General features: G+C 34.4%; 2 protein-coding genes across 2 annotated transcripts; one reads left to right on the top strand and one right to left on the bottom strand.

Moving 5' to 3' along the window:
* The first annotated feature begins 3,219 nt into the window (after positions 1–3,219).
* LOC7466848 (2-oxoisovalerate dehydrogenase subunit alpha 2, mitochondrial) lies at positions 3,220–7,333 on the top strand. The gene is made up of 9 exons (XM_024601610.2): positions 3,220–3,602; positions 4,393–4,529; positions 4,668–4,845; positions 5,163–5,320; positions 5,394–5,493; positions 5,655–5,766; positions 5,856–5,995; positions 6,097–6,282; positions 6,838–7,333. Exons 1-9 carry the CDS (start codon positions 3,345–3,347, stop codon positions 7,003–7,005), a joined length of 1,437 nt encoding a protein of 478 aa, XP_024457378.2. The 5' UTR covers positions 3,220–3,344; the 3' UTR covers positions 7,006–7,333.
* Positions 7,334–7,750: 417 nt separating this feature from the next.
* On the bottom strand, positions 7,751–12,228 carry LOC7479141 (SAL1 phosphatase). Its single transcript, XM_002306217.4, has 8 exons — positions 11,838–12,228; positions 10,260–10,335; positions 9,565–9,638; positions 9,254–9,459; positions 8,788–9,001; positions 8,600–8,698; positions 8,338–8,491; positions 7,751–8,102 (listed from the first exon to the last, which is right to left on the bottom strand). Exons 1-8 carry the CDS (start codon positions 12,039–12,041, stop codon positions 7,939–7,941), a joined length of 1,191 nt encoding a protein of 396 aa, XP_002306253.2. The 5' UTR covers positions 12,042–12,228; the 3' UTR covers positions 7,751–7,938.
* Between the last annotated feature and the right edge of the window lie 296 nt (positions 12,229–12,524).

Here is a 12,524-nt window from a genome sequence, read left to right as displayed (position 1 = left end):
GACCGCACCTTTTGATTTACGCACAGGTTTTTTTCCTTGAAATATATATTGTTTATTTTTATTCATTTCTTGAGCTCAGAGTATATGCTTAAACATGTACTTTATTCCTTGTTATTGCTTTTCAGATTACTAACTAAAATCAAGCCTCTTGAAATGAGATTAAAATTCGGCACTGGTTTCGCAGAAGGATTCTGATAATGGAGGTGAATTTTCTGAACAAATTGATTCCAAAACGGTTAAGTAGGCTTATATCAATAACTTCAACGTGCATCTTGTTATCACTGTTTTTTTTTTAAGAATTTATTTTTTTTTTATTTTTCTATTCACTATTATTAGGCTTTTTTAGTTTTTTTATTTGAAGAAAATAATTTTTAGATCATTGATCGGCGCTATGTTGTGGGTCAGGTCAAATTTTTTTAACATAAAAAAAAATATTCACGCATTTTTGCTGATGTTTTTTCTAGTACAAAATTTTTTTAAACCGTGTGCAGACTAATTCAATGTGACTCAGTCAACTTGGTGGGTCTAAAGGCAACCCGGATAACATGCAAAAACATAGTTTGACTTAAAATAAATATTAAATATGAAATTTTTTTATAAATATTAAGACCCCATATATTGGATTAATTTGGGTCAACCTAGGTTAACTTGTCAATCTGCTTGCCAACTCATGAGACCATAATAAACTCATGAAAAATAAATCAAAATAAATTATGAAGCTCAATTTTTAATAAATCAAATATTAAATGATTAAATTTTAAAAAATCAATTAAAAATAGAACAAAAAATGACTTGATTCAGCCAGGGTTAACCTGTAACTTGGATCATGAGACCGAAATAACTTATAGAAAGAAAATTGAAATAAATTATGAAGAAAAATTTGAAATCAACTCAGTGTAGAAAGATAAAATTGAAAAAAGATTCAATTAAAAAAAAACATAAAAACGACTCAAGTTAACCCGTTAAATCATGACTCGAATCATGAGACAAAGATAACCTCATAAAAAGCAAACAGAAACAAATAATAAAGCTTAATTCTCAATAAACCTCAATATTGAAGGATGAAATTGAAAAAAAAAATCAATTAGAAAATTTGGAAAAAAAAAATCGAGTCAATTAAGTTAACTTGTCAAATTTGTGATCTAGGTTATGAAACTAAAATCACCCCATAAAAAATAAATTGAAAAACAGTATGATGTCCAGTCTCCAATAAATTTAATGTTGAGGGATGAAATTAAAATTAAAAAAATCAATTAAAAAAACAAAAAAAAAACAACTCAATTCAATCTTAAGCTAATTAGCCAAACTCATGAACAATGTCATGAGATGAGGATAACCTCATAAAAGTAAATTGAAATAAATCATGAAGTCTGATTTTCAATCAACTCAATATTAAAGGATAAATTAAAAAAAAAACAATTAGAAAAAAAAGAAAAAAAACTCGAGTCAATCGAGTTAGTCTGTCAAACTCGTGATCCAGGTTATAAGATTGAGATAACCTCATAAAAAGTAATTTAAAAATAATTATGAAACTCAATCTCTAATAAATCTAATATTGAAAGATAAAATTAAAAAAAAAATTATTCAAGTGAATAGTATTTTGTGAGGAGAGTAATAATAAAATCCATTCTCTTTTAATATTTTGTTAATATGATTTTTTAGTTATATTTACATAAAGAATTTCAAGAGATTTTTAGTAAGTGAGACTTGGAGACTTATTAAATGAATAAGCATCAAGTATTTTGAGATTCTCCTCATGATCATGATGCTTTTGTATCTTTCGTTCTCTCCTACATCAATCGGTATCAAAATATAACGATATTTTCTAGTAGTGGACACACAAAAGTATCGTTGATTTTTTTACTGGAAAGATTGATGCAAATTTTTTTTGAGAAAATAAATATTTTTCTTAATTATTTCTAAAAACTCTTATAGTTTTTTTTGTTTAAAGAAAATAGTTTTTTTCATTTTTAATTTTATATCCATTGTTAATAATAGGGTTTTCTTAGTAACCTTTTTGGCATATGAAGCTTTAATAAATAAACAACAAATATTTTAAAAATCATCCTATAATTATAATATTCCTGGTGTTCGAAGATCTTGACCTGTAATAAAACTCATTATCTCCGCCCGCCTCAAGTCGATATTCACCAATGCTGTCTTTCGAATGAAAAGATGCCTTCGGTGATTTGCCGAAGTTGGTGCGCGTGCTCGGATTACAATGCAGAGCATATTCTTTCCATGAAGAAAATTAACCAGAGCATGCCGTGAAGCCTTCTCCTTCAAAAGAAGTTTCTTTTCTTTTCTCTGAGCAAACGAGGGGGAATATGCCGGCACAGAGTCATGATTCCTCTGCCGGCACCGATGTTTACCCTTGTGAGAGTAGTCTGAATTGAACACGGATTTTCCCTCATGTGCTTCATGTTTAGCGCAGACCTGAGCCTGCATATTTTGAGTTTTTACAGGATATTTGGGATGAGTTTTTATACAAACTCGGCTTCAAGGCACAGCGAAGAAAGAAAAAAATCATCAATTAAAAAATAACTTGAATTAAATTTTCATTAACAATTTATTATTAATATTATTGTTTTCGTACTAGTTATATAATAATTAAAAAATTTATTAAAATTTATAATATTATTTAATAACTATATTAAAACTGAAGAATAAATAAATCTTGAATACCATTTAAAAATAAAGAAAAAGACAGAAAAAAACCATGTCAAGAGTAGCCTTGTCCCTTAAAAAAAAAAGAGTAAAATTGAGACTATATTTACCATCCTGTTTGATTTTGCGTTTCAAAAGTATTTTAAAAAAAAATTAAAATTTTTTTATTTTTTTCTTTACTTCAAATTAATATTTGTTTTTGGTGTTTTTAGATCATTTTGATGTGCTAATATTAAAAATAATTTTTAAAAAATAAAAAAAATAATATTTTAATATATTTTTAAATAAAATGTATTTTGAACCGTAATGATATCTAAACAGAAGATGGGATGTTTTTGAGGTTTTTCTTTTTAAAAAATAAAAAAAGGAAAGAAAATTAATAGCATTAAAGTAAGGTTAAAGGATATACTTGATTGAAATTTCTTAAGACAAAAAGGACCATATTATTTAAAATCACAAAGTAGACAAACCAACATGGATTTTTTTAATCACTCACGTAACTGAATGGCTTTAGCTTACACGTAAGGCACAATTGTCATCAACTACCAACCATCTCCCTATCCTGTTTCCCTGGTCACTTCTCCTCCCTTTAATTACAACAATACTCCCAAGTCCCAAACCTCTCTCTCTCTCTCTTCTTTCTCTCTCTAACAACAACCGTACATTTCATTGGTTTCATGGCAGTGTGTGTGAGACAATCAAGAAACAATGTCATCAACCATGTCAAATCAAAGATGGGTTTGTTGGGTCTCACTAACTTGAGTTCTTCTTTGAACAATGATCACAGTACACTATCTACAGCTTCACTTGCTAAAGATTTGAGGAATCAAAGTTCGGTTTTTGAAAACAAACCGACCCTTTATAGGACTCGGCGTTTTGAGTCCACTAAACCTCATCAAAGGTCTGGGGTGCACAGTAATGGGGCCTACAGTCAGGTATTATAGACCATAATTGTTATGTGATTGTTGTGTTTGTTAGTTATGATGGATTTGTAGAAAGAGTAAATTTTTGGGAGATAATTATTGGAATGCATGGATTTGATGCTCATTTATGTCTTGCTTTTGTTTGTTGTTGAATTACTAGATTTATCTGGGAGTTGATTTTGAGTGATGATATGTAAGGAAATGTAATGTGATTGATGATATTGTGCAAAATGGCCTCAAATTTGTGAGGGGGGCAGTGGTTTTATGAGAAAGGATAGGGTACTCAATTTCTTAGCTAATTCTGATACTATCTTATTGGTTATGATTTTAATTTTTGATGACTGCTGGGTTTTGTAGCACAACAATTGCCAAGAAAGAAAATAAAAAAATATTAATATTTACATTTAATAACCAGCAGTAGTTAATGATTCATCATCTTTGTTGGAGATCATTTTCATCAAATCTCCACGTGTTTTTGCTATTAAGTTTTCAAAATAATCATTGTTAGACTACTGCCTCATGGGTGATGATTATTGTTAGATGCCCTGCAGCAGGAGGAAATGAAGTGGCATTTGATTGACGTAAGATGCATCGGTTAAAATTTTATTACTGCAATAACTTTCATATAGAACTCTTAACATATATTTTAGAACAGACTGAGAACAATAATGATGTAAATTACTTAGAATTAGGAGGTGTCTATGTAGTGCTTCGAATTAGGCTGCTGGCTGGGATGAGTATGATTGTGTGTTTGTGAGCACGAACATGTATATATACTCATGAAAGCTCCCTTTTATTGTAGTTTTTGGATTTCCCAGGGGGACAGGTTGCATTCACCCCTGAAATGAGATTTTTATCTGAATCTCCCAAGGAGCGGATTCCCTGCTACCGTGTTCTTGATGATGATGGTCAGCTGATACAGGGCAGCATCGATGTTGGGTAATTCTGTTTACCTCTTACCCTTCTCTTCCTGGTCCTCCCTCCTCTGGCAAAGGAATGGTGTTTTTGTTTTTTCCTTTTCATATCTTATTGGCTGGAAGGAAAGAGCCTCACAGGCTATTGTTTAAAATAGGTCAGTAAGGAAATTGCTGTAAAGATGTACAGTGACATGGCTACTCTTCAAATCATGGACACTATCTTCTATGAAGCCCAGAGGCAAGGAAGAATTTCATTCTATCTGACTACAATTGGAGAAGAGGCCATTAATATTGCATCAGCAGCAGCTCTTACCATTGATGATTTTGTTGTCCCACAGGTTACACGCACATCCGTACTTGTTTACTTCCTCACCATCTTCTCCAGCATCACCCCAACCCTCTTTTACTCGCACACACATAAACATACTCACTCTAACAATCAAAACATGTGCCTGCAAGCATAATATAGAACATGGAAGGTTTCTTTATACTTGTTAGGTTTTACAAATCTAGATTGAATTTGGCTGAGTTCTTTTCCTTCTTTTTCTAATGTGAATGTGAATCTCCATCCCCTTATAAGTGCTGGCAATTGCCTTAACTAGCAAGCCCAACACAATCTGGTAAAAGAAAATGACTCATTTTCTATACATTGCAGTACAGGGAACCTGGAGTCCTATTATGGCGTGGTTTTACCCTTCAACAATTTGCAAATCAGTGTTTCAGTAACAAAGATGATGATTGCAGAGGCAGGCAGATGCCTATCCATTATGGATCAAAAAAGCTTAATTACTTTACAGTAGCATCGACAATTGCGTAAGATAATAAAACTTTGGTGCTAGTTGTGTGACACTTTTCTGAGTAATTAATTTTTTCTTATTTCCATCAGTTCACAACTTCCGCATGCAGTCGGTGTTGCATATTCTCTTAAAATGGATGGAAAAGATGCATGTGCGGTGACTTATTTTGGTGATGGTGGCTCAAGTGAGGTTTGTGCCTTTTCATTTTAGGGGGGTTAGTATGATAGACTGCCACTACAAATGCTACAAAAGGGACAACAGAGTGATTCTTCTAAGAAATTGTGAATCTATTAATCCCAAGGGATTATGCTTTTGTTTGTCATTTTTCCTAACCGATCAAGCATTTTTAGGGAGATTTTCATGCCGCTTTAAATTTTGCGGCAGTCACGGAGGCCCCAGTTTTATTTATCTGTCGGAACAATGGATGGGCTATTAGTACTCCTACTTCAGACCAGTTCCGAAGTACTCTCCTTTTCTCAGAATTTGACTATTCAAAGCATAAACTGTTTCTATGTCTAAATGTTATCTTGTGTCACTCCACATTTTGGCAGGTGATGGTATTGTTGTCAGAGGGGAGGCTTATGGAGTGCGAAGTATACGTGTAGATGGTAATGATACTCTTGCCTTATATAGTACAGTTCGTGCTGCTCGTGAAATGGCTATACGTGAACAAAGACCAATCTTAGTTGAGGTAGAAGGACAACTGCTTTGCCACTTTTGAACCCCTTTTTTGGGTTTACTTTGAAATTTCTCTTGCAATTTCAGTGTTTCTTTTGATCCTTCTCTCATCAGGCTCTGACATATCGAGTGGGACACCACTCCACATCAGATGATTCCACCAAGTATCGCCCAGTTGATGAAATTGAGTTGTGGAGATCAGCAAGAGACCCTATTGCTAGATTCCGAAAATGGATAGAAAGCAATGGTTGGTGGAGTGGTGAAGCTGAGTCAGAGCTTCGAAGCAATGTGAGGAAGCAGGTAAAACTTGTTTGTTTGAACTGAAATAAAGTTGCTGAAACTCTAAACCGAACTACCATGTCAAAGTTTGCATATGTTTTCCAAGTTAATGAACTATCAGCAACTTAGCTGTTCACTTAGTGGCACAACAAAGCAGCATTTGTTCTTAACCCAAGAAATAGGATCAAGTGACAGTATTTCTTGGGATCATGGCGGTCCCAGAAGCATTCTTAAAAAGAATCTTGAAACTGGAGAACTTTGCAATTTAAATTCACCAATTTCAATTATCTGGGGAAACTAAGCTGACTCCTTACTCCTACAATTTTCCACAAAATGTGTTAGATATTATATACAGAATATAGAGCACCTAATGGTATGTGATGTATTCTTACTTTGTAAGATTTGCAATAATATTCATGTAAATTAGCTATACCACATCATTGAGAAAAATTGTATAACTTTTTTTCTTAAAGTCTTAAGGCTAGTCTCTTGGAACTTTAATAATTTTGTTGTTTGATATGAAAGTTTAAGCATTTCTCGATGATGTTTTCCCAACTCTTGACAATCTTGTAACAGCTATTAGATGCAATTCAAGTAGCAGAGAGAACAGAGAAACCTCCACTTGTGGACATTTTCACGGATGTGTATGATGTTCCCCCGTCCAACCTCAGCGAGCAAGAGAAATGGCTTAGAGAGACCATCAAGATACACCCACAAGATTACCCATCAGACTTTACTCTGTAAACTTGTTCAATTATGAAAGTTGCCCATCAACTGTGAATAAAACTGATCTTTCATTAGGGTTTGATTCTGCCCTTCAATTGATTAGTTAGTACAGCTATATAGTTATTAGATCTGGTGGTGTGGTGAAATGTAAGATCCACATGTCCGTGAGCTCGTCAATGGAGGCATGAATATGTTCAATCCGGTGAATGGTTTGTGGAATTATGTTTTGTTCAGAAAGGAACTCAAATCTTATGCTGATTCCATTTCCATTACGCAGGAAACTTGGATTTAAAGCAAGAATATTTGGCTTTTTGGGTTTGCAATAAAATTTTGCTTCACCGTCAAACCACAACTGTAATTAGAATAGCACAATTATCACTAATCAAACAACATTACATGTTGTTTAAAGAGGCTATTATGAGCAGCGTATCAGCTATCTAAGCATTGAGCTACCTCCTACTCGCAGCTGAAAAACATATATGCACGGGATTTCATGGTTCTGAGTGGCGTGGAGATAGATATGAGTTGACTATTTGCATAATGTTCGAAGGAAAGTATTGATGAATTCTTGTTTGCCCCGTCTCTGCAGGGAGCTCTATCTTGGAGGCTGCGATCGATATGAACCTGTTTAAATTCGGGGAAAAGCCTTTCATGTTTTCATAAGGAAAAATGGCTGGCATGCACAAATTCTAAAGAACGGTCATTTTGTCAAGGCCAAAAAATAGCTGACAAATATTCGTCAGTAAGCTCTTGGAACCCCAAGTTTTTCCAGCTTAGAAGCATCGCATTCATATAATTGCTAAGCATCAGATAATATATTTGGATTCTTAAATAGCAAGAGTTTCGTGCCCAGCAGACATTGGGCAAACATTGGAAGATTCAAGATGTAGAGATGATTCAACTTGCTAACCAACTTAGCAAAGGAAAAGGCAATCATTCATCAGGAAAGAATCACAACGATGAAATTTTCTCCTCAATGGATTCTCTAACAGCCTTTAAAAGTGATGGCATCAACTTCTGATTAGTAACAATGATGCCAGTGTCAAGATCCAGGTATCTTCCTTTTGAAAAATCTAAGGGGTTCCCTGCAGCATCAGTGACCACCCCCCCAGCTTCTGCAGATGTCATTTGACAACAACACAACGTAAACAAGATGTTGGTTCAAATTTTATCCAAAAATTCAAGCACTAAAGGCCTATAACAATATGAAATACCTACACAAATTAGGACATATATGTTAGAGGAAAGCAGTTATTCTGAAGTTCTACAAATTATGGCTACTTCTGTCCTTAAACCCGACTTTGGTGCGTGTGACCTTAAAAAATAATGGCAAGTGAATATTTTCTATACCTGCGACCACTATGTATCCAGCAGCATGATCCCATATTTTTTCACGGTAACCTTTATGTGGGAATCGCAGATAAATGACCCCATCTCCTCTGGACAGAGCGCCATACTTTGCTTGGCTATCAATTCTAACTGGTGGTGCTTTGACACCAAGTTTCTGTCCAGAAATTAAACATTCAGAATTTTGCAACTAAAATCTTTTTTTTTTTCTTTTTTTGGAAGAGTGATAGAGGGAGGGTTGTGGTAGCATGGAGAATGGTCATACTTTGGCAATAGAACTGGATAGATCATGCATGGAGTGTGCTGCTTCATATGATTCAAAGAATGAAGCTTCTTCAGGATTGTCAATAGAGCTGACTTGCACCTGCACGATACCAAGAAGACATTTGATACAAATCACAGACAACCATGGGAATACATGTCATCTGGAAATAATATATCTAGTGCACTGACCTTCACTGCTGAAGAGCTATCCAGTGAATGCATGTAAGTACCACCACCAGCTACAGAGAAGAAAAGGCAACCAACTTCACCAGGCAAAGAATGGTGAGAGCCACCACCAGCAATGGAAGTTATTGGAAGATTGGGACAAGCCAAGACACCCAACACTACTGTCCCTTCATCTAGCAATGCTAAAGCTATTGCATATTGATCTCCTCTTAAGAACCTATATAAAATTCCATTAGCATGATTTAATTTTCCATAGCGAGTTCATTGAGCAAATAAAAGAGGAAAATGACAGCCTTGCAAAAAAAAAAAGGTGCACATTCAATCAAAAGCATGTATGTTGTAGTTAAGAAGCACAACTTCATCCTATTATGGTGTCGTGGATGCCTACTTCTCACATTGCAAAAAATCATGGTAGCATATGCCTTCACAGCACAGTCATTCATTTCAAAAACCAAGTTTCAAAACTCACCCTTTAGTACCATCTATAGGATCCAGAACCCAGTGTCTGCCTCGTGAACCACCTTCAGATTTGCCACAGTCAATGGCCTTGACAACATCATCCGTGGATAAAATAGAATCACTATATGATCCATCACTAGCTAGAATATCATTAACAAGTTTTGTAATGCGCTCTTGAGTTTCCTGGGCACCATCCTTGCGGAGATCTTCCGAATCCTAGAAATATTCCCCAAAAGTTATGTTAGTGAATTTGATATATAAACAATGAAAGAGAAAAGCTTCTGCATGTCCTAGAAAAATTCTAAAATTCCAACCATTTACCTCCTCAGCCACTAATGAAAATAGTTCAGAAGGAAGCTCCCTCTGCAGAACATAACTAACTAGTGCTTGAGAGCCTAGAATCAAAGGAAAGTGTCAAAAAGGGTTATTAACTGCAGTTTCTTTTGCACCAACCTTAAAAGCTGAAAGAAATATATTAAGAAAATAAATTATCCACAGCATAAAGATCTAACAAAAAGCTTTGTTCCAAACACTGAAAAATGGAGAAAATTCAACTAAAACCCAATGCATTGAGACTGTAGAAGCAAGACATTCACATATTCACTAGAAGAGAATCGTTACAATTAAATGTGGTTCTCATTCACAATACAACTTCAAAACAGATAAGAAGTAGCATATGTCAAGGTGAAAAACCACTCATAGATAGTACACCACAACCATCCATAGTAATCAAGTGGATACATCCCAGCTCCTAAAATTGGCACATGAAAATAGAAAATAAACTTATTTATAGCTTGCCACTTGTCTTTTTGAAATTATAGACATAGCTTTAGCAAATATAACATCCTATGGTAAAAAGGAATAAAGAAAAAAGTCAACAGTATAAATCATCAGGCTATTGACTAAAAAGCATTTTTAAGCATGTGAGAAAAAAATTAATAGTCTATCAGTGGAAGGAAAAACAAAGGGTAATGCACATAAGCAACATAATTTCATAGGATTGTTTAGCAACAAACCATAATCAGCAACTGTGACGGGACTTTTATCTGATTTTGATTGGACATCCGATTGCAAAATAGCTTTTTGCACCTTCTGAAGGAAAGCAAAAATATTTGAAATCAGCTATAGATAACAAGAAAAGATATCCCTATACAAGCTATTTAAAAAACTTGTGGCCAGGATGCAAAATGCTCTGAAAAGGGATAAAATCATGTTAACAAGATATGGTTTAAATAATGAAACAATTAATCACAGGGTGACTAACAAATGCCACAAAAATCAAGTTTCATTGGTCTGACAGGGGAAGAAAATTATACAGAACACGCACAGGAAACAAAAACATAAATAAGCAAATAAAACCTTAGGATGTGATTATTTATCAATTCAAGCCCAACATCATGGGAATAATCTCAGAGAATCGATTACAAGGGGGGGGAAAATCCTGGTATATTCTTGGAAGATATATGCTTAAAGCACTTAAGGTGTATTTCAGTATGCAAAAGTCAAATTGCACCTCCACGCAAACATTTTGCCAAATCCTAAATTTAATCTCCACATGCAAAAAAAAAAAGTGTGAGGGTAATACAGGTTCATAATGCATTCAAAATTGCACTAAATGGAAACCAAATGACCAGAATGAAGACAGGCAATGTTCTTAAGTATTTCAATTTTGATTATATTAGAGTACGACAATTGCACTTGATATATCAAATATCTAGCACACCAAAGCTGTGTAGCGTGAGAAATGATAGTGGCCAAGTGGGAAACCTCACTTTGCAGACTGATATATCTTGTCCTAATACAACACTTTTCTAGGTCTCTCCTCATTATTTCCTTTGAGAGTGCTAGCACAAAAGGGTCTTTGTTCAGTATAATTCAATCACATCAACGACTGACACCATTTACCAACATATCTTCGAGTATCCTTCACCACACTGCATTTGTTAAGATTTCCACTGAAAACCATGTAAAATTTTCTTGAAATCACCAGCAACGGTAGTTTATATATTGGTGAATATTTTTTTTCCCACAAAAACACCTCATCTCAATGGAAGATGAGAATCTGTTGCCCGCAAAATGTATAATAAAAAGCATCAGAAAAGCTAACTCCCTCTAACTGTAGCATGCTTTCCATTCAACCGTCTCCATCTCTTCCCTTTTTCCCCCTTTCAGTCATCCATCCAAAATTTCTCTAAACAAAATAAAAATGATCACAAGAAACAAAGTTTTAACCAGAAAATAAAAACCAAATTCACCACAAGAGTAAAAACATAATCAAGATTCTGGGTCATGCTCCAAGTAAAGAACTTTATACCCCCCAAACCCACCACACAACAACAACAGATATAACCCAAAAAGGAAAAAAAAATACATGGATTTCAAAATTTTCAAAATGAGGGCATCACTCAAACAACAAATTCAGCATCTGGGTCATGCTCAAATAAAGATCTCACACTGCAAAACCAACCAACACAATCTTTCAACAACGAAAAACACAATACAAAAAATCCAAACAGACCCAATCTCAGAACAACGTACCCTCTAGGCGTACACAAACAAAGAAAAGCAGGAAGAGGCAAAGAAAGGGACCGTGCCTGGCAGAGTCGGGCAGCGAGAGAGGCAGCTTTCTTGGCAGCAGCAAGTTCTTTATCGTAAGACATCGAAGAAAATGCTGTTAGAATAGAGGGTTTCGTTTTGGTTTTGTTAGAGAAAAAGAGGAGAGGAGAGGAAACAAGAAAAGGGTTTGTTGTGATTGTGATTTTGGGTTTTGCAATAATGCTTACAAAATTTATGGACATCCCTGGTAGATGGTAGATCCCTGCTCACTCCTATTTCTTTATCTTGTCTCTGCTCAATATTTAATAAGAGAGTAGTTTAGTTGGTGTGCATGAGTGGTAACCACACGACCACCATGGTTGTGTTTTGTATAATTGTAGCATACTTGTAACTGATCATGTCGGATAACCTTGAGTCAAAGATATCATATTTGAGTTATATCCTACTAACAATCAATCTTCTTCTTATTTTCTAAATTAAGTTTTTAAAATATTTTTTTTCTTAGAAAGTGGGCAGAATTTTTAACATAAAAATGGATTATAAACCGTAAAAATTGTCTTATGGTACTTTAAAAAAAAAGATTCAAGTTTTAAAAGTTGGTATAAGAAAATCTATTAAGTTCTTTTAAATATACCAAATCGTTTGAGGAAAAAACTTAGGTAATCCAACGATATTTCTCTTCATCGAACCAAACAGATGGGGTAGAAAAACCATTCCTTTACTTC

This window comes from Populus trichocarpa, chromosome 5, assembly GCF_000002775.5.
Source record: "Populus trichocarpa isolate Nisqually-1 chromosome 5, P.trichocarpa_v4.1, whole genome shotgun sequence".
In the NCBI taxonomy this organism is placed as follows: Eukaryota; Viridiplantae; Streptophyta; class Magnoliopsida; order Malpighiales; family Salicaceae; genus Populus; species Populus trichocarpa.
Note: the sequence above shows the minus strand (reverse complement) of the source record. Positions and strands in the feature narration are given on the sequence as shown.

Excerpts from the sequence above, each read along its gene's own strand:
- LOC7466848 (XM_024601610.2), top strand. The coding sequence starts at position 3,345 with ATGGCAGTGTGTGTGAGACAATCAAGAAACAATGTCATCAACCATGTC. Across the intron at positions 4,530-4,667 it reads CAGGGCAGCATCGATGTTGG|TAAGGAAATTGCTGTAAAGA; the intron begins GTAATTCTGTTT and ends AAAATAGGTCAG. Across the intron at positions 5,996-6,096 it reads AAAGACCAATCTTAGTTGAG|GCTCTGACATATCGAGTGGG; the intron begins GTAGAAGGACAA and ends TTCTCTCATCAG.
- LOC7479141 (XM_002306217.4), bottom strand. The coding sequence starts at position 12,041 with ATGTCCATAAATTTTGTAAGCATTATTGCAAAACCCAAAATCACAATC. Across the intron at positions 8,699-8,787 it reads ATAGCTCTTCAGCAGTGAAG|GTGCAAGTCAGCTCTATTGA; the intron begins GTCAGTGCACTA and ends GGTATCGTGCAG. Across the intron at positions 8,103-8,337 it reads TGGATACATAGTGGTCGCAG|AAGCTGGGGGGGTGGTCACT; the intron begins GTATAGAAAATA and ends TGACATCTGCAG.